Genomic DNA, 20,999 nt, shown 5'->3' with positions numbered 1-20,999 from the left:
TGCAGCCTGTTTCCTACACTGCTGTGCGTCAGGATGAATAAGTCGTGTGTCGAGCCACCGTGCCCCTAAATTTGTCAGAACCATGTTTGAAGCACAAATTACTTGTACATTTATTGAATGCAAATGTTTACGGTTCACATAGACAAATTAGTTTTCGCTCGGAGCCCTTATAGCAATGTGAGTGCGGGTCGACCCGCCGATTCCGGCAGGTCGGCCTGTCTAACACTGGTCCCAGTTCAGCACAGAGATCCAAGAGCACTGCTATAGGGAATCCAAATCGGCTTATTAGCCAGTCATCATCATGGGCCAGGAAATCTTCATGGTCCCTAAATACTCTCTCCATCCTGATCCTGCCATTTACGTGATCTTCAAGCAGTGCCAGCGCATCCATTGTGCAGCATTACACACTGCTGTCACCACGTAATTTATATTCTTACTCAGCAATTGGACTGATTGTTAGACACCTTGTCACGATAAATAATCAATCTGGTGCTATTCACCACTCCATACCATTTGAAGATGGAAGTATGATATATGAACGTAGTACCTACTGCAAATACAGGCATAATGGCTCACTTACGGAACACATAGATCTATAACACTGCCGGCTTGAGTGTACATGGATCTATAAGTCTGATATGTGATGACATTTAGGCCGCGTTCAGACTGCAGGCAAATATCCGATTTTTAGCCCATCCAGATTGAAACTGGATGACTCTTTTGAAGTCTGAACAGTCCCAAACCGCATGAGATCCGATTTTTGCAAACCAGATCGAAACCACCTCCGGGAGGTAGTTTCATATCCGATCCATATCTCATTTGGGCAGATGCGTCTCAGTCTGAACAGCTCCAAACACTCAGATCGGTTTTGACTGTCCCAGACCCATGCTCCAAACCACCCGCCCATTTCCAGTTGTGGAGCTACTCATCCTTTCACAGAGAGCATGTACAATCTCTGATGTCACGTCAAAAACTATTATTTGTAGTTTAAGTGTGTAATTCACATTACAAATCATGTTTTAATAGCAGAAAAAAGACTGCATTTCCACGTACGATGCGTGTCGCCGCGTACCCTACGCCGTAGGCTCTGCGTTGGTGTAACGCGGAACCATAAATCAGCCTTCATATCTTCCTATCAGTCGCCCTGAGAGCCTGAACCTGCAGCCCGTCAGCTCATTTGTTGTTCATTGCTGGTTAGTTTTGTTAACTCTGAGCTTTGTTGGTTGGTTTGTTAGTTTGCTGGTGGTTTTGTTCAGAACACCTTTCTCTGTTTCTCATTTTGCTGGGACGCCGGGTCCCTCCGCCGAGACACAACTTTTGCGGTATGCGTTCATTGTTATGTCTAAAAATGATGCGCAGTGCCGACCCAATCAGAAACGGTACAGATATATATTTTTTTATATATATATATAAAAAAATAAAATTATAAAAAAATAAAGGATCCCCATAACCTTTGATCAGGTGGGCAGGACACAGCCCCCCCCTGCCCCAAAACCAGCCTCGAGTAACAGTAACAGAGGTCCGACGGGAGGATTATTAGAGTGAGATGGGACAGTGTCAAACGATTTAAAATATTGCACAGTGTATGCCCAGCTTTACAGGTATGGAACAGCATGTGAGCTGGCTCCATATTGTTATTGTTTTTGATGTCGCAATTACACAATACACGCGCTGGGTGACGCCTCCGCTACGACGCCGTTGCTACGGCAACCCGTCAGATCAGTCAATGATGTGGCCCAGTCTGAACAGAGCCAGATCCGATTTGGACACTTGCTAAAAACAGTGTGGACAGTCAGCCCTGAAAATCGGATATGAGAAGGAATCAGATATATATCAGATTTGCCTGCAGTCTGAACGCGGCCTAAAAAAATGAATCTGGCTTCATTTCACCACCTCACCGTCTGCGTCGCCAGTTCCCCATATCTTCTAAATGTTTGTGCGCTAGGATCAAAGTTGGCGTAAAGATACGCACATTTACCCATTACTATTTTCTTTTAAATCCCAACCTTTGCGTAGAAGGTGGCGTGCGCATCTTTCAAGCCCTGTTTTGTGCACACGCAAGCTTTATAAATGAGGCCCCAGGTTCTTTCCTCTGGGTTTTTTTTCAGCTTTAGGATTGAGGTCATTGATCCTGTTGACTTTTCTGGGACTGATGCCGCTCGCCCAGGAAACCCAGTCACAGTCTTACCAACACTGAAGGATCTGAGGCCCCTCAGAACCCCCACAGTCTGTTGATAAAATGTACAATCGATCACCTTTTCCACTTGACAAGTTCAATCTCCTCATCCATGATGTTGTGATGCATCAACATCTTGGTCTGAGATATTCACCTCCTGAAGTCAAGTCAACTGATTTCAGTATTGAATATAAATGATAACAAAAAGGCAGAGACAGGTCTAATATTCTACAGCATTTCCACAGCCTTATAAGATGTCCAGCAGACTTTGTTTCTTTGTGCCAGAGCTAAAAAGCTCCTTTTCATCATAGAAGAATATCATCACCACAAACATGAAAATTCTTCAGCGAAACATTTGTCTGTTGAAAGCCTTGAATATCTAGGATTCCTATCCATGTCTTTTGAATGTCATTTGCAGACTTGCGATGCTCAGCTTATTTGTGTTGCATGATGTTTTTGCAGGAGCTGAGTGGCACCGGTCGCTCTGTTTGTTAGGTGGTCTGAGTAACATCTCGTAAAACTCAACACTGCTGCTTTACTGGCTTGGCTCGGTGCCCTTTTCCTTTAAATTAGGTGTTTGTGTGATTCTGGCCTTTTTTATTAGATGTTTGACCCCCCCTGTCTGAAAACCACGGTGAGCTGCTGTCATAAAAATAGGTGAAATAGGTGTCAATTTGTCAAATGCCGAAGGCCTGATGCTTTAATTGTTATTTTGATAATACATTTTAAGAAAATAGGTAATTTCTTTTTATTGCATGAGCTGTGGAAATCCACTGGGCTGAATTAGTTCCACTGCTGTAGTTTTAGGTGATTAGAAGCCAATATATCCTTCCTATCTCTGACTGGTTGAGTGTGGTGAGCGCGCCCCCTGCTGGACGGAAGAGGAGTTGGTGAAAGGTTGTTGGCTCATCCAGACTAAACGCTGCTCCTCTTCTCTGCAGGTACGGGATGGACTGTCTCATTCAGTTCGAGGACTTTGCAAACATCAATGCTTTCCGTCTGCTGAGCAAGTACCGCAACAAGTACTGCACCTTCAACGATGACATCCAAGGTGACTAAAGAGGAAGAAACACAAAGTGCATCACCGACAAATGAACATCAACTAAAAATATTTAATAATATTAATAGTTTAGTTTAATTTAGTTTATTGTTTTGCACAGTTTTAAAAATATACAGGAAATATCAAATATAAATACTATAGGTGCAGGAAGAGGCAAAAAACCCAATGAGCTTATTTGAAGCCTCCACCGAAGTTATTAAAATGTCATGTGTTATAAAGAACACAAGATTAACATACAAAAACAAAAAGTATAACTACACAAAAGTTATGGCAAACTAATAATGCAATATATAAATAATAAATAATAAAGATAAAAAAATAAGTGTGTGTGAGTGTGCCAGGGATGTTGTTTTTACAACTTATATTACTTTTATTGACTCCTGAGCAAATAAGACGGTATGAGTGAAACAAAAAAAAAAAGAACATTGATACATGTACAACATTACACTGGGACAAAACAGCAGTCAAGTGGTCTTTCAAACGTCTTTTGTAACATTTCAAAGAGGAAGAGCTCTGTGCCAGTGGGAAAAATCATTCCACAATTTAGTCCCTAAATCTCACCGAAAATTGACGTCTGCAAGTGAGAAATTTAGCAGGATGAAAATCTGAGGATTGTCGAGTTGAATAAGAATGAACCTGTGAATTTAATTTAAAGTAAGTCTTGAACTGTCCAGGAATATTCCCTTCACTTGAATTTAGCTTACAAATAAAAACGCATATCTGAAAAATATTGATATCATAAATAGTAACTCTGATCGAGTTGCAATCCTAACAAAAGGGATTAATATAATAATACGATTTTAATTACCATATTGTTTGTTTTAATTGTGTAAGGTATTTGACTGCATTGACAAGTATTCAGAACGAGTCTCTGGAAAGCGCCTAGAGACAACTTCTGTTGTAATAGAGGGTATATAAATAAAATTGGAAGTTTCTTCTTGTTCATTGTAGTGGATGAAAAATTACTCATAAAAGCTCATCAAAATGATGGATTCAAATTGCTCAACCTGGTTTGCTAGATAGCAAGAAAAGGTCATTTAAATTTAGTGGACAGCGGACTTCACACATTATGGGTTTAATGGTATTTAACCCCCCAAGCATCCATAAACACCCCCCATACTATTTAAACTTTAATCCCCAAACTGCAGCAATTGTGTTGTACTTACCTTGAATGTTCCCAACTGATTCTTCCTCAGTGACAATCTCTGATCCTTATTTGTATAAATTCAAGGTCAACAATCGATCCCTTAGTGACCTCACTTCCTGTCCCTCTACACCAGCAGTGTTAGTTTGTTTTCCTGACGTTGTGTCCCTCTTGTGCGTTCAGGCACCGCTGCCGTGGCCGTAGCTGGACTCCTGGCCGCCCTCCGCATCACCAACAGCAAAATGTGTGACCATACCATTGTGTTTCAAGGGGCGGGCGAGGTTAGTTCCTGTTCATGAATAAAGTAAATGCAGAATATTCGGAATTGAGACGTCAAAAAGTCTCCTGTATTTGAACAATACTTTGGGTTTGTCTCCTCACATTCAATTAGCAACGGATGGATATTCACACAGAAAGATGCTTGTGAGCTCTGTCAGCTTCACCTTCTGTATCGTTCTCAGGCAGCGATGGGGATCGCTGAGTTGATCACCATGGCGATGGAGAAGGAGGGGCTAACGAAGGAAGAGAGCATAAAAAAGATCTGGATGGTTGATTCCAAGGGTCTCATTGTCAAGGTGCTTACTAAACTCAAGCTCTACGTATACATGCAGGTAAACACGCACAGCTGACGTAAATGTGACAACAATGCCCTCTGATTTGACTCTGTAGGGCCGGGACAGCCTGACTCATGAGAAGGAGAGGTTTGCTCATGAGCATCCACAGATGAAGAAGCTGGAGGACGTGGTCCGGGAGCTGAAGCCCACAGCCATCATTGGTAAAACAACTAATACCAGTTGGACACATGATGTTTGTAGATTTGAGGGACGTCACTAGGGCTGGGGATCCATTCAAATGTCAAGAATCGATTCGATTCAGATTCTTAAGATTCAGAATCAATTATCAAGATTTGATTTGATTTGATTTGATTCCGATATTGATTTGGGTTAGTGTTATTAAAACTGTTTTTTGAGCTGTTGCATGAATGATATGACTGTAGTTATGCAAAATATTACTACTAGTATTATATTGAGATTAAACAGCAAGTATTGCAGCTAATGATGTTGTAAGGACCAATCAGCTCCCAGAATGCTGATAGAACTGGTTTCAGAAACATTGTGGGTCAGAATTACCAAACAGATCCAGGGAGGAAACAAAGACGGATGAAATCGGTTTTATTTTTTCCCACATTCCGTTTTTATTTGTTCCATTTTCGGTCAATTTGGGTTTTTAATTTTTGAGCATTTGGTTTTTATCATTTTTTGCAAATGTAACCCCAAGACAGTATATAAAGTAATGAAATATAGACAATTTATGCAATTATAACCTAACACTTTAATGTTTTCATACCTTTAAACATATTTAAAGGCAAAAACATGGCACCAGTTATTCTCGTGTCCAACAAAACATTACTTTTTTGGGGATAAACAAAAAAATAACCAAAAGTTGTAATGTAATGATGAAAAAAAAAACATAAATAAATAAAATAAAAAAAATTAAAATTAAAAAAATCGATCTTTAGACATATGAATCGATTTTTAGGAATTAATATGAGAATCGATTTAGAATTGGGCAATCGATTTTTTCAACACAGGCCTAGACGTCACCCAAAATTACAGATCACTGGAGAAATGATCAATATGGTTTTACAGTCTTTGAAATCCGTCGTGCAGTAACGGGCTTCTGTCTCAGGTGTGGCGGCCGTTGCCGGAGCCTTTTCTGAGCAGATCATCAGAGACATGGCCTCCTTCAACGAGCAGCCCATCGTCTTCGCACTCAGCAACCCGACCAGCAAGGCCGAATGCACGGCCGAACAGTGCTACACGTTCACAGAGGTGCTCGGCCACGTCTGAAAACATTGCTGCTTTTTGTGTGCTGCTGACCTGTCATGAAAACATGAGTAAACACCTCTGTGCCGCAGGGCCGCGGCATCTTTGCCAGCGGGAGTCCGTTCGACGCCGTCACCCTGCCTGATGGGAGGACGCTTCACCCCGGCCAGGGCAACAACGCCTACATCTTCCCCGCCGTGGGCCTGGGCGCCACCGCCTGCGCCGTGCGACACATCAGCGAGGAGATCTTCCTGACTGCAGCAGAGGTGAGATGTTGACATGTGCGCTGTATCGCCACCTTTTTGAAATCTTTGCTTTTTATAGGAACACCACATCCCACACCATGAAAACGCCACATTGTGAAATTGTAAATTGAATTTTAGGACAGATTTTGCCCAGAAAACTGAGTTATTACACTAATTTACTTAAAGTCACAGTTAGAACCCCCCCCCCCTCTTTTAATATTACATGTACCTTATTTCACAAGTGCCATTATTTTTTTCACATAAATGAGGAAAACACAATCATGTGGTCAGTGTGGTCAATGCTACTGTAAGTACTACCTTACTGCTGCCATAGCTAATCACTTTTTATCGATAAACTGATCTGACTTTTGCAGCCAGGAGCATTCAGGTGTGTATTAACACAACGCTTAAAAGAAAAAAACATAAGCAATGGTCTAGAGAAGTGATCTCCTACATCAGTCTGGAAAGGGCTATAAACTATTCTATGATGAGAAAAATTGATCACACATTGAAAGTAGTTGGTAGCAAATGTAGCCCAAGATCAGACTGTGCCATGCTCCGAGAAATAGAAAAAAAAAAGATAAAAACTAACCTCTGAAGGGTCACAATGGGCTTCATATCACTAAAAAGAATCTTCTTTCTTAAAAAGAACATGGACACACAACTCTGATTCACAAATCTGCATCTAAACAAACCACAAGGCTTCTGAAACGAAGTCCTGGGAGCAAATCAGATGAAAGTTGAGTGGTTTGGCTGCACTGCTCATCACCATGTTTGGCAACAACAGACACAGAACACCTCATACCTGTGTCAGGCTCAACCGTGGAGGAGTGATGAATTCCTAAACAGCTGGGTGCTCTGCAGCCACATCTGAGCTCCTCTGTACATCAGGGTATTATAGATGCAAATATGAAACCAGCTGCCTGGCAGCTAATACTTGATTGAAAATGGGGAATGATTTCAAACACAACAACTCTGCATCCAAATGGCTGAAAAATTAAGGATTGAAATGTCCAAACTTCCCCCAGTTGTAATGCTATGGTGTAACGTAAATAGAGCTGTGCATCAGCAAAAAGTGAATAAAAAAAAAGGCCAATCGTCCTCCACAACCTTGTCAGAGACAGACAGAGACACACAGAGGAAAAAAAACCTTCAAGTTATTTTATATTTTTTTCTTGTTGGCTTAATTTTTGTGAACTAAATCATAGTACAATGATAAAAGTTCCATGTTGTTGTTTGTCTGAGGTTGTAATTGCCTCACTGCAAAAACTCAAAATCTTACCAGGAATATTTGTCTTATTTCTAGTTAAAATGTCTCATTTTTAGTCAAAGAATCTCATTACATTTAAAACAAGAGTCATTACCAGAAAAATAACTTGTTATTTGACAATTTTCACCTGTTTCAAGTAAATTTTCAAATAAGTAGAAAAATCTGCCAGTGGGACAAGATTTATCTTCTCATTACAAGCAAAAAATGTGTTCCACTGGTAGATTTTTCTACTTATTTTAAGTGAAAATCTACTTGAAACAGGTGAAAATTGTTGTTTTTTCCAGTGATGAGTCTTGTTTTAAATGTAATGAGATTTTTTTGACTAAAAATGAGACATTTTAACTAGAAAAAAGACAAATATTCTTGTTAAGATTTTTGAGTTTTTGCAGTGTAATACTAAGACCCACTATGATCAAATAACACAGCAAACATAGGATTAAAAGGAGGAGTTATTAACTTTTGTACAAATATACCTCCTCATTTCTTTCTCACTGTGACATGTGCTGGTTGTGTGTGTTCATCAGGGCCTGGCTGAGCTGGTGACGGAGAAGGACCTGGCAGAGGGGCGGCTGTATCCTCCTCTCAGCTCCATCAGGGACGTCTCTCTCAAACTGGCCGGCAGGGTGAGCGTTCAGCCCGCAGAACATTGTCACATCTGCATCCAGGCGCCTTCAGACTTCTGAAACCCTGAAAACTGTCACCATAAACAAAACCTGCTCATTCCAGATCATGGAGTACGCCTACGAGCACAACGTGGCCACGCTTCGCCCAGAGCCGGCTGACAAGGAGGCGCACGTCCGCACGCTGGCCTTCAGCACCGACTACGACCAGTTTGCCGTGGACTCCTACTGCTGGCCGGACCACTGCATGGCCGTGCAGTCCTGTAAACTCTAATGAGCCCTGGAAAGCAAAGTAACTACTAACGTGCAATATCAGGGGACGAGGTGCTGTCGTGATACGGAGGAGGTTGTGAGTAGAGTTTTCCCGTTCATGTATTACTTTGGATGAACTGGTGACAGCTCAGGTTCAGCACTGTGTATAGTTTTAAAATACGGAAATCTCGGGGAGATCAGAGCAGCCGGGAAAAGGCTGCAATCATTTTACAATAAAATATGTGGGGAAGGTCCTTCATGAGTTACATTTAATTGTAATTGGCAGTTACATTGTGACTGTGTCAGATGAAATCTAAAAATGTTTTGTCAAATAAAGGTGGTTTTGATTAAAATGATACGTGATATGCGTGATATTTGCATCTCAACTAAAAAATGTTGGATTATATTTTTTGGACACTGATTTTTGATGATATTCTGGCTCCATCCAGAGGCCGGTTTGTGTCATTGAACTCCAATATGCAGCTCATGGGATGCTTTTAGCTTTTTTCATCATTTATGTGCATTTTAAGGATAGGATTAATAAAAACAAACTGCTGAGGCTTTCTACGGAGGAGTAAACAAATGTCAACAGTATGCAGCCCACAAACCGCACGCGTGCAGCCGGAGGCGTTTCTGAAACGCAGACACAAGACCAGAACCATGGTGTGTTTTTGTCCCATCTGAATTAAACTGAGGAAGATTTTACATTAATAAACTAATCAATAATTATCCAGACAGCCAGTATGAGAACCGACGGGCCGTCCCAGTGAAGTCAATAGCTGGAATTAGCAGACGGACCAGTCGGCGTGCAGCGTGCAGCGTCCCACCCGGGGCACGGCTGAGGGCCAGTGGTTTGGTCCTCCTACTGGCTCCAATACTCCCACCCTTTAAACTCCCAAACCAGCCCCAGGCAGCCACTGTTCTGCCCCGATCATCAATAAGTCTCAATGTCAGCACCATCCCGTTGTCGGTCCAGCCGTCTGGTGAAAATGGTAAACAAATCTCCTCCTTCGACGGCTCATGTGTGATCGCAGCACTGAGATCATTTACCAGAAGGACTACTGGTCCAACGCTTGGATATACAGTTTTTAGCTATTTTTATTTAGCAGCTGTGTTTGAGTTGATTTCACTGTTAAAACCTTTTAGCAGGAAATAAACAGGACCAGGATGGCTGGATTATATCTGTGAGTGAGTGTGTTGCTGGTTGACCCGTTTCATTGAGCTCTATCTTTAGTCACTTCATCTGCCACGTCATTACTTTCCACTGTCTCGCCTTTCATCACATACTTTGTGTTTCTAACAGTTTCCACTTGTGTTTGTCCTAATTATTTAACTGTTTTGTTAATATTTTGTCTGTAATTGTCTTGTATTGTCAACAGTACTCTGTCTTTCTCCCCCAAACTACAGGACTGTCTCAGAAAATTAGAATATTGTGATAAAGTTCTTTATTTTCTATAATGCAATTAAAAAAAAAAAAAAAAAAAATGTCATACATTCTGGATTCATTACAAATCAACTGAAATATTGCAAGCCTTTTATTATTTTAATATTGCTGATTATGGCTTACAGTTTAAGATTAAGATTTCCAGAATATTCCAATTTTTTGAGATAGGATATTTGAGTTTTCTTAAGCTGTAAACCATGATCAGCAATATTAAAATAATAAAAGGCTTGCAATATTTCAGTTGATTTGTAATGAATCCAGAATGTATGACATTTTTGCATTACAGAAAATAAAGGACTTTATCACAATATTCTAATTTTCTGAGACAGTCCTGTATGTGGTGTCAGGTGTTACAGCTGACTGTAAACTGTAATATTCAGGGAAACCTGTAACTTTGCTAAACGTGACTTTAAACGCTGTAAAATCACTGCCTGACAGTCACACGTCCACCTTGGTCTGCGGCCTCCTTGCAGTTCAGACAGGCTGTGTGAGCGGCATCTGTAACCTTGCACCCTTCATTCTGACCTTGTTTACATCCACGTTAAATGGCACCTTGCAAAGGCTTTTTAATTGGTGCCCCCACCCACCACCACCGCCTTAGGGGGAAATGTGCGTATGTTAGTCTGTCTGTCTATCTTCCCAGCCGCCCCATTGATCTTTCTCCCTCCCATCTGCCTGCCCACCCTGCTGCATGACCAGTCGGCCTAACTTACAGCACCCACAGTTGTTTTCAGCCGTTATCTTAGGCTTGCACATTAATGACAGTAAGTGTTAAAGCCGTCATGAGATTGGTGATGTGCTGATGAATAATCCAAATTAAGTAAAACCATAAAGGAAGTGCGACACAAAATTAGCAACCCCTCTTTTTACCCTAAACTTGTTATTGTGATTAAAATGATCATAATCATGCTGATACTTAGTATTGCCCATAGTTGTAGCCTTCATGCTGTCCTGTAATCACAAAATGGTATTTAATACCCTCCCAAAATGTACTGACGAGGACGAAGTCAAAATTAAAGAAAAAAAGATGAGTGTTTCACTAGTATGTGTAGAGATCACAAATCTGGCATTAACATCCATGAAGTTTCTCTAAGATTCTTGCCAAGATATATTTTAGCTGCACTTCTTTAGGCTTGTGAGAGATGCAGTGCCACAGAGGGCTGCCTCATGTTCTTGTTAATGTAACATAACTTTTCACAAGTTTAAGGAAATCCTCACAAATTGTCACAACCGTTAAGTCTTTGAACTGATTAGGAAAACTGTAGCTGATATGAATTTGTCGTCAAACAGCTGAAGAACATGGTAAATACCTCTTTGAAACCTTTGAGGAAGAAGGATTCATTTGTTTCTACAAAGTCCATTATGGTTGTTCTGATGGAGAGATTCATGTGGAGAGAAATTGTGCACGACTGGCTTCACAGCTCTCAGATGAATGCACCTCAGCCTGGACACGCACATGGGCTTCCTCTGAACGCCCAGCAGAGGGCGCTCCTTTACACTGTTTGAGCGGCGGTCAGTCAGAGGCCACAAAGGTCATCATACTTGAGCCAATATCAGTTTCCCTACAGCACCCGACGCATCTGCTGCCCCTCGTGTTGTTAATGCATCCATAGATTGATAATGAGCGCAATAAATGTGATGATCCCAGTCAATAACTGGCTGCTTTTATTCTCATTTCACCAGCAGCATCTTCATATGCATCAAACATGGAGATAAACTACTTCAACGTTCCTGCTTTATGTTGGACATGGAAAACGTCAATAAAGATGATTATGAACTGATTATGCACTCGGGTGGATAAAATACAGACAAAGGACTCAATGTTGTCTAAGTAAAACTGTTCAGGTTCCTGTTGGAATCCCGGCTGGGGGGCTTTCTTGTTTCCTCCCCAAAACAAGCACGTAGGCTTATTGGACCACAGGACTGTGTTTGTTTGTCTACTTGTGGCCCTGCAACAGTCTAGCAGTCTCTCCAGGACACAACCGGTCTTAGCTGGGACCGGTTCCAGCAGACTCATGTGACCCTGGATAAGAGGAAGCAGGTACAGATGGTGGATGAACGAGTGATTAGTCCTTGTGTCTAAAAGAAGGTCAGGGCTGCAGAGTGTGCAAGCTCTTTGACAATATTTGAGGCAGCTTAAAGGAGCTTTTTTATCTAAAAATATCTGATTTAAATTCATTTGTATTTAAATCAGATATCCTAAGGTAATTGAATTGAATTTGATTGCCTTTAGGAAGCATTACCGAGTGTGAAGGCCTACTGTCATCAAAATCTGCACAAAGTTGTCTCTTGCAGCGACGGCACATCTCCCTTCACCCCAGAACTGAGCCAGCCGTCTCCGATGCTGCGACGCCGACACATCAGATTACAGTCTCCTTTGTTTATTGGCGCCGCTTCAACATTTCAGAATGCCTTTTTTTTTTTTTTTCAAACAATATTTTAAGTTGCTGGTAGCTTGATTTTTTTTTTTTAAGACCATCAACACCTCCTTATCAGCTGTAGCTGTGTGACATGTTCGGTATTTAATTTTTGCAGTAATATATCTAATTTTCATTATTGCACTAAATCTTAAAAAGGATAATAAAAAAATGGTGACACAAATACCACGGAACAACCACTCTTTACAAGCATTTCTTCACAGCTCCGTTCACAGCAGCCAGGTTCAGGGTGTGGAGTTGCAGAACCTCTTCAGCAGAACTTCTGAGCCCATGTTGACGCCAGCGTTGGAGCTCTTTGCATACGATACATCAGAATACATCAAATTCAGCAATGATTTATGTTGGTTGGGGGTGAAAAAGATTAATCTGTTATGGTTTCTGTCATATTGCCCCGTGTAAGTGTGGGTTTTTTTCTTAATTATTGTGGATACGTGGATGTTGGTGCAAGTAAGGTGGGGGTGTTGGCCTACATTAAATCAATCAAAATATCAATCTCTATTTGAATAGCACTTTTAAAACAACCAGGGTTGACCAAATGAAAACATGGACTACAAAAATAATCAGAAAACGCGTAAAAACTTAGCAAATAAAAACATTCCAATAAAAATAAAAGAGCAAAAAGTGCTGTTATTTGCCGAAGGCTCTTCTGACCAGGTGACCAGGTTTCGCTTGGATTTGAACGGAGGGTCAGGGGTCAGTGAGGATCCTGAACTCAGGGGGCAGCATCTTCCAGAGTTTGGGACCAGTGACTGCAATAGAACCATCACCCCACTTTTTCACTTTTATCATGTGTGGAACCTCCAACAGGTGCTGAACGCAAAGTTTTGCTGGGTTGACGGAAACTTTAGACATCACATAAATATGAAGGTCAATGCCGTTTAAATGGTTAAAACCAACCAAAAAGAGCTTAAAATTGTATGTAATTGAATACGGGAGTGACGTGGTCAGCAGGCGAGCAGTAGCGTTCTGAACAAGTTGCAAAGTTTGGTTAACACCAAAATAAAGAGCATTACAATAGTTGAACCGGGAACTAACGAAAGCATGAATGTCTTTTCCAAGGTCACCATGGTTCAGCTTGAGTTTTGTGAGGAGTCCAAGCTGCTAGAAACCCTTTTGACAGCAGAAATGATCTATTTATCAGACTGTTATCAAAAGCCACGCCCAGATTGTGACTACCTGGTGAGAGTGAGGGGCGAGGGCTTCAAGACCTGGGACGAGTGAAGACACAAGCAGGACATGGAAGGAGCAAATACAGCACAATTCAGTTTCACTCTCATTTAAAAAGAGGAAGTTTTGGGACAGCCAGAGTTTGATGTCATCCAAGCTGTTAAGAAAATAAATAAAATAGTTCAATGTAAAAATAACTAAAAGAAGATGAAAGGGATTCTTTTCTGTGTAAAAAAAAAAAACTAACTTGAAGAATTTGAAAGTTAAGTGTAAAAAGCCGTTTAGGCACACACAAACCCACAAGCCTTGGCAAATACAGAAAAGCTGAAGGTCTCTGTTTTGTTTCAGCCACTTACCGTTAGCTATTTTAATTGTGAGGCTTTGCTGTCATCCACCGGACAACAATTTTCACCTCAAGGATTTTCTGTATGCCGCACTCCCCTCTCCCTCACAAAGAGCAATAATTATCAGAGCTGAGGGTGGCCGCCTGAAAAGTTAAAATGTATTGATTGCAGAGTGCGACCAGCAAATATGAAAGGAATGCAGCCAACATGCAACTTTTCTGGGCTTCTTTGAAATTAACAGCATGGGCGTGAAAGGACTACAGCACAAAAGCGCTATTGGAAATCAACCACCATTCGTCGTCTCCACTTTTCATTAATGCTGCTTTCAGTATTTTGCTTCAATCTGCTTCAGAGGTACAACAATGCACAACTTTTTCAACAAAAATCAGTTTTCCAGGAGCCACCACGTCAAAAGAGCCGGGTGTTGAGAGGGAGAGAAATCCCTTGATGCCCCTCCATTTGATGTTGGTATATGGTTATTCATCAAATAACACGTTCTTATTGTGTCCCATACCTGGCAATGATTCACCGAAAAATACTTTTCAAAGCTTGCATCTCTTCATCAATTCACAAAGATGGATATACATGGAAAAGAAGTATGCACCCTCTTTTTGTAGAAAGAAGGAAATATTCACCTATTCTCTAAGAGTCCCACTAAATCATTTCAGTCAGTTAAGGTTCCGTCTTTGTCTGCCTCTTTGCAACACCTTGATTATTACCATTCGTTCTAGACTTGCTGGTGTATTTTAAATCATTATCCCATTGCATGACCTCATTTCAGCCAGGCTTTAGCTTTGACTTCCCTTGTTCTCATCACTCCTGATTGTTTGCATCCTTTGTGTCCTCTTTCCTTTCCTCCCAACCTGTCTGTGTCTTTTCCATTCTGCTCGTTTATCATCCTCTTTTTCACTCCCGGAGGCTCCTGTGTTCCACTTTGTTTGCTTTGGTGTCGATTCAGGTCTTCTTGCCTTGGCATCACATTTTGTTTATAATAAAATACTTTATATTTTACTCCCACCTACGGCTCTTCTTTAGGTCCTCTCCAGACCTCATCCCTTGATAGTAAGAGGTTAGCATGTTCTGCCATGGCAACCCGGTCCAAAACAGGTTGATCACAATTGAACTGCCACAAACTTTGACATTTAAAATGCTAACTAAAGTCTGTTGAATCTAAATATAGCCCTTGAATATTTTACAACTTCTCTGAACATTGTACCATCTGACCTTTGCTGGGGCAGCTACTCCAGGAAAGCTCCATGAATAATCTCCACTTGCTCACTAAACCATGATGGACGTATTTATTTGGACCCAGCAGCCTTTCGGTTTGATTCTGATGCTTCCCAGGTTGATGGGCAGAAACAAATGATCCTCTAAGATTATTCCTGCTGTCTTTGGTATTGTGTTAAGACACAGGTCAACACTTCAGACCAGCATACTGACAAAACCTTTACACGAGCGGTCATATTTAATTAATTGAGTGGTTTTAATTGGCAGTACCATGTTGCTGTTTCCCCTTGTGATTCTTATAAAATCAGTTTTTTTCCAATAAATAATGGAACAGTGTAATAATAATATGTCACCTGGTGTCCTCAGATTGAGGTTACCAAATGTATGTATTATCATCTAGTCCAGGGGTCGGCAACCCGCGGCTCCAGAGCTGCATGCTGCTCTTTAGCACCGCCCTAGTGGCTCCTGGAGCTTTTCCGAAAATGTTTGACCTTTTTTTTCCTTTTTCTTCTTTTTTTTCTTCCTTTTTTAATTTTTTTTCCTTTTTTTATCTTTTCTTTTTTTTTCCTTTTTTTCTCTTTTTTATCTTTTTTTTCTTGTTCTTTTTTTCTTTTTTTTCTCTTCATTATCTATTCATAATCTCGACATTTTGACTTTTTTTCTAGACATTTTGACTTTTTTTTCAAGATTTTACTTCAACATTAATCTTGACATTTCGACTTTTTTTCTCGAAATTTCGACTTTTTTCTCGAAGTGCATAATGAAAAACTACTAACTAATATATATAGGCCTATACAAGACTTTTCATTTTTTGCGGCTCCAGACATATTTGTTTTTTGTGTTTTTGGTCCAATATGGCTCTTTCAACATTTTGGGTTGCTGACCCCTGATCTAGTCTTACATATTACAGTAGATAAATCCCCAAGTGTGTCTGCTTTTCTACTTGACTGTAAGTAAAAATAGGAACGAATCCCTCCAGGAAGTAAGAAAGCTGTCATCACATAATGTATAGATTATATAAAAGTCTTGGTGCTATTTGCTGATACACGGAGTGACTTTGATTCTTCAGCAAATTCCCTTTCCTGCCTGGCTGGTGGTGGACTGAATGAGGACTTTTTTATCCAGAAACCACCTCCGTTCAGCAGCTTCCTACTGCTCAGCCATCCTCGTGAATTATTCTGTGAGTAATTTGGAGAGACTTCTCTGTCCCAGTGACAGCTCGTGAGGCCTGTACGTCGCACAGGTTTTAGCCTGAGAGGCAGTGGTGGGTGCAGGTTTCTGACAGCCTGTTGTTTCTCGGGCGGGTACCACGCACAGATACCAAGCAGGAGCGCTAACGCTTTGACAACTTTTCCATAATTAGACAAGGCTCTGTGCTCAGCATGGGGATTCTTGCACTGAAATCCAACGTGACATGTGTGATCACGACCCAAAGTCGTGTTTAATTAATTTTTGCTGCAACACAGGGTGCACAGACATCGTTCCCTGTAGCTCTTATCATGAAGAAATAGGGGAATAAACAGCATTCTGCTAAACTAGGCCATTCTGGTGCAATTTTTGTTCAAACATATGTACATGTGTGGGTAGCTACTCTCCGTCAGGTAAAATTATACAGATCCAGGTTTTGTTTGGGAGGATTAGGAAACAGTTTTCCTGTTTAAAAATTCAGGACTATAGAAGTGCAACATGTTTTAACCTACTTACTTGAGCTTTTCTGCTGTATTTTGCCTTCAGCTGTTGAGCACGTTGTTGCCGCCTGCTCAATGACGGCACATGCTAAGCAGGCTTGTGCTTATTATTCTGATGGAAACTCCAGATGGATCAACACATGTTGAAAATGTGACAAGCAAGACATTTGCATGTGACCCAAATCGCTTATTTCTGCTTCACCGCGCAAACAAGCTCAGTCCAAGCACGGATATTATTAAAAGAAGCTTGGATGAGAATATTAGCGTTCGCTTTAGTCCCGTTCTAGACCTGAGTAGCAGGTTTTATATCCGTGGGTTAAAAGTGGACCAGGAGGTGCTGTCTGAATAAGTGTGTGTGTGAATGAGTGAAAGTGGCTTGACTAGAGGAGAGAAAGGGACTGGTTCAAATCCAACTACGGTTCAACTTCTGGGATGCAGAGCTGCTCCTTCACTGTAACATGTCCAGGATTTCAACATCTGCAGTCACCAGCCACTGAAAAAACTCTTCCTCCACCTTCTTTAAGTCTTCTGGCTGTAGTCTCCGAGATCTGACCTACATCTAGAAAGATGCAGGGTCTGAAAATGATCCGTAGGGCCGCGCCGCAGCCCCATTGGCTGCTCTTAACAGCCTTTGCATGCAGTTGGTTAGAGGTACGACCAATCAGAGCAACGGAAACGAGTCGATGGGAGAGTGAGTTTTGTAGATGTGTGAATTCAACTTTTGCCACAGCAAATATGTCTTTTGTTCAGTTTTTAAAGAGAAAGTTAAATTGTTGCTACCAAAGCGATTCAAACAACCACTATTCCTCAGATACAGCCATCTACACTGTTTACATCCAGATTACAATGTTGCTGTTTTGTTGTCATCACGATTAACCAGTCCAGAGACTCTCTACAAGGACAGACTGGTTTGACTGGGAAATGAGCTCCAACGAACCTACATGTGCACGCAAAGCTAGTATGAATTTGCTAGCAGTTCGTCTAGATTTCTTTTTCATCCAAACTCTGCAGAGGCTCCAGAGTCTGAAACATACTGCTTCTGTTACCCAAATAAATAAGTCTGAATAAATAAATAAATTAATTAATAAATAAATAATTGTTACATCATTGCTACAATCTTCTCCATTTTACTTTCCAGGGATCATACACTTACCATGATGCTAGCGGAGAAAAAAAATGTAAAAACCATCATGCACACTGTTTTTCCTCCTACTCTGTCCTCAATCTTTCCTCTTTCACTTGTCCAACTTGTCAATATGTATTATTCCAAACTTATGGTCATTGGTTTAATGTTGTTGTTGGTGTTTGGAACGCTGTAAACGACTTTATGTTATTATTATGCCATAGAAGATGTTAAAACATGATATAGCTACCTGCAGAAATACATTAAACAGTATATAATCAAAGCCAACACAGAAATAAAATCAATAAACAATAAAATCACAGTTTTATCTATCCATACAGTAGCCATACCCACGTCTGCCGGAGCATCTCCCTGCTCTCTTGTACGCCTTGGACAGGTATCTGTCCATAACTTGGCTACTTTAACACAATATAAGCTTGGAGCAGATGAAACTATTAAAGATAGACACACATTCCCACTTTCTCCTATCGACAATGCAGAATCACCAACCAATCTGATAAACATATTTTAGGTTTGTGGGAGGAAGCAGGAATACCAAAAAACACAAGCAGGGAGATCATGAAAATCCCAGAAAAAAGATTTGAGGATACGGACCAGGAATCTACTTGCTGTGAGGTCACTGACCACCAAGCTGCTATGCTCTGTTTCCTCCATCCATCCATCCATCCATCCATCCATCCATCCATCCATCCATCCATCCATCCATACATCCATACATCCATCCACTCATCCATTTATCCATCCTTCCATCCATCAATGATCTGTAACTGCTTGTTCCAATGCAGGGTCACAGGCGTCTGCTAGACCTTATCCCAGCCATCTTTGTGCAAAAGACAAGGATACACCCCGGACAGATCGCCACACCATCATAGAGCTACAGTATATACACACATGCTCATATTCACTCCTACAGGTGATTTAGAAACAATCAACGTGACATACTGTACATGTTTTAAGACCGTGAGAGGAAGCCGGAGTACCCACAGAAAACCAGGCAATTATAGGGAGAATGCAAACATGCAAACATGCAAACATGCAAACATGCAAACTTCACACAGAAAGACTCCACCCAGGACTCAAACAGATAACCTTCTGGCTGTGAGAAAACAGTGATAACTACCAAACCCCTATACTCAGTTAAATTAATTTAAATTCAATTCAGTCCATTCAGTCCATTGATATCCCAGTTCAACCCATTTAATTGCAATTCAGTTAATCGCATTCATTCCAGCAGATTCAAAATCCATATTGTGCCAATTCATGAATAAAAGCCCAGTGTAGGAACCTGGTCCAAGCTAGCACGAGGTCACAGTGGGGAGTACAAATCTAAACGTTTGAAATCAATTTCAAACACACTAAGTGATCAACTAGACTACAAAAAGCTTTCCTTTTTGTTTTAATATAGCCTTTATTAGACAGGATATGGAGAAGTCTCACATATTTGGGAGATTGGAAAGATGATCCATAACAAAAACCCTGATCAATGAGCCATGTAGCACTTACTCTGCAAACACTTCCGGTCTGATTTGACTCTAGTTAACTCTCATGAATATTTTGAAATACCAGTTGCTCATCTGGAGATAAAAACCACCTGTGGTGCACTTTATGTGGCACTAAGTCCTTTTTTATGTCTGAAATATTTATAAATGTATCTATCTGTCTAAAAGTACCCAATAGTCCCTAAAACTACAAAATAATATGGCAAATTGTAACCTCTATGTAACAATGCAACATGTACTCACATTGTGTTTTTATTTTTGAATGTAATGTATTCATCAAGCGTGAACCTGCTCCAGAACAAACAGCTCTTACTAACAAAGAAAGGTAAACCCACCATCACACTTGATGCACTCATGACCAGTAAGAGAGCATTGATGTTAAGCCTGAATACCCTCTGCGGCACACGACTGACCTGAATCACATTCAACACGCGCACGTTTCAAGATATTAACATGTATGTACTTGCAACAACAGCCTTGGTGATTGTTTTCCTGATCTTCATTAATTCTGTAATTGTTTGCCGCCAGTGATTTACTGCCAAGTTTTGTAAACATCAAAGCGTCCCCCCTTTCCTCTGAAACCAGACATAACCCATTAAATTAACATGCATATTGCATCTTGAGCTCAATAAGTTGCCTAATTAATTGTGAGAGGCAGCAACAGCTTCTGGTTGTTATGGGTATTGAAGGTAGTTTGTGTGTCTTAGCCTGAGTGGTCACGGTGCACATCCTTCTGCACATGCACGAGTGTGTGTTGCTGTGTGTAAATGAGAGCCGCGAGTTGCATGTGATGATAATTCAGCCTCCTGTATCCACCTTTCCCATTAACAGCCAGGGTTTGCTTTGATGTGGTCAGCAGGAGTGAGAGAGGTGGCTTGGTTTTTTTAATTTTTTTTTAGATCAGTGGCGGTATGTAAATCCGCCTGCTGTGTTATCTCTTTAACTGCTCAAGTGTCCACCTGAGTTTGTCCACCTGATAAAGACATTAAAGAACCTACAAAGGCTCATTTTTTTCTTTTTGATCACTTTGTCACGGCGCTGCTTAGCAGGCCAGGATCACTCTGTTATGATAATGAGGTGCAAAGGTCGCTCATGGCAGGAACCGAGACACTTCCATTTTAAATGACGCTGAAAGCTGGCGATATCTGGTTTATTACCTGTTTGTTTTGCCTGCGATGCAACTAGCAGTTGCATCTTCACAGGATACTTCAAATATAAAAAATAAAGGACAAAACACAAGTCTGCTACAAACATGTACAACAAAAACCAGCCGAAATAACCCGATGATGTCAGAGAACCAGGACAGTGCAATATTATTTTTTTTCTTATTCGTATTCTTATTATTCTTTTTATGGCACCGCACTTTCTATTTTATTTTAATTTTTCTAATTTTATTTTTCTATTTTTAATTTTTGTTTTTACCTTTTACTTTTATTTTTATCTTTATTTTTAATT

General features: G+C 40.7%; 1 protein-coding gene across 1 annotated transcript in view; it reads left to right on the top strand.

The window, feature by feature from the left end:
* Positions 1-8,949, top strand: part of me1 (malic enzyme 1, NADP(+)-dependent, cytosolic) — a 111,195-nt gene extending 102,246 nt beyond the window's left edge. Inside the window, exons 7-14 of the mRNA XM_061718211.1 lie at positions 3,118-3,227; positions 4,564-4,661; positions 4,842-4,955; positions 5,050-5,155; positions 6,070-6,212; positions 6,299-6,472; positions 8,246-8,344; positions 8,448-8,949. Coding sequence (XP_061574195.1) covers positions 3,118-3,227; positions 4,564-4,661; positions 4,842-4,955; positions 5,050-5,155; positions 6,070-6,212; positions 6,299-6,472; positions 8,246-8,344; positions 8,448-8,615 — 1,012 coding nt within the window. The 3' untranslated portion in view covers positions 8,616-8,949. The remainder of the gene's footprint in view (positions 1-3,117; positions 3,228-4,563; positions 4,662-4,841; positions 4,956-5,049; positions 5,156-6,069; positions 6,213-6,298; positions 6,473-8,245; positions 8,345-8,447) is intronic.
* The last annotated feature ends 12,050 nt before the right edge of the window (positions 8,950-20,999 follow it).

This window comes from Cololabis saira, chromosome 3 (assembly GCF_033807715.1).
Source record: "Cololabis saira isolate AMF1-May2022 chromosome 3, fColSai1.1, whole genome shotgun sequence".
Taxonomy (NCBI): domain Eukaryota; kingdom Metazoa; phylum Chordata; class Actinopteri; order Beloniformes; family Belonidae; genus Cololabis; species Cololabis saira.
This window is presented reverse-complemented; position numbering and strand designations above follow the sequence as displayed.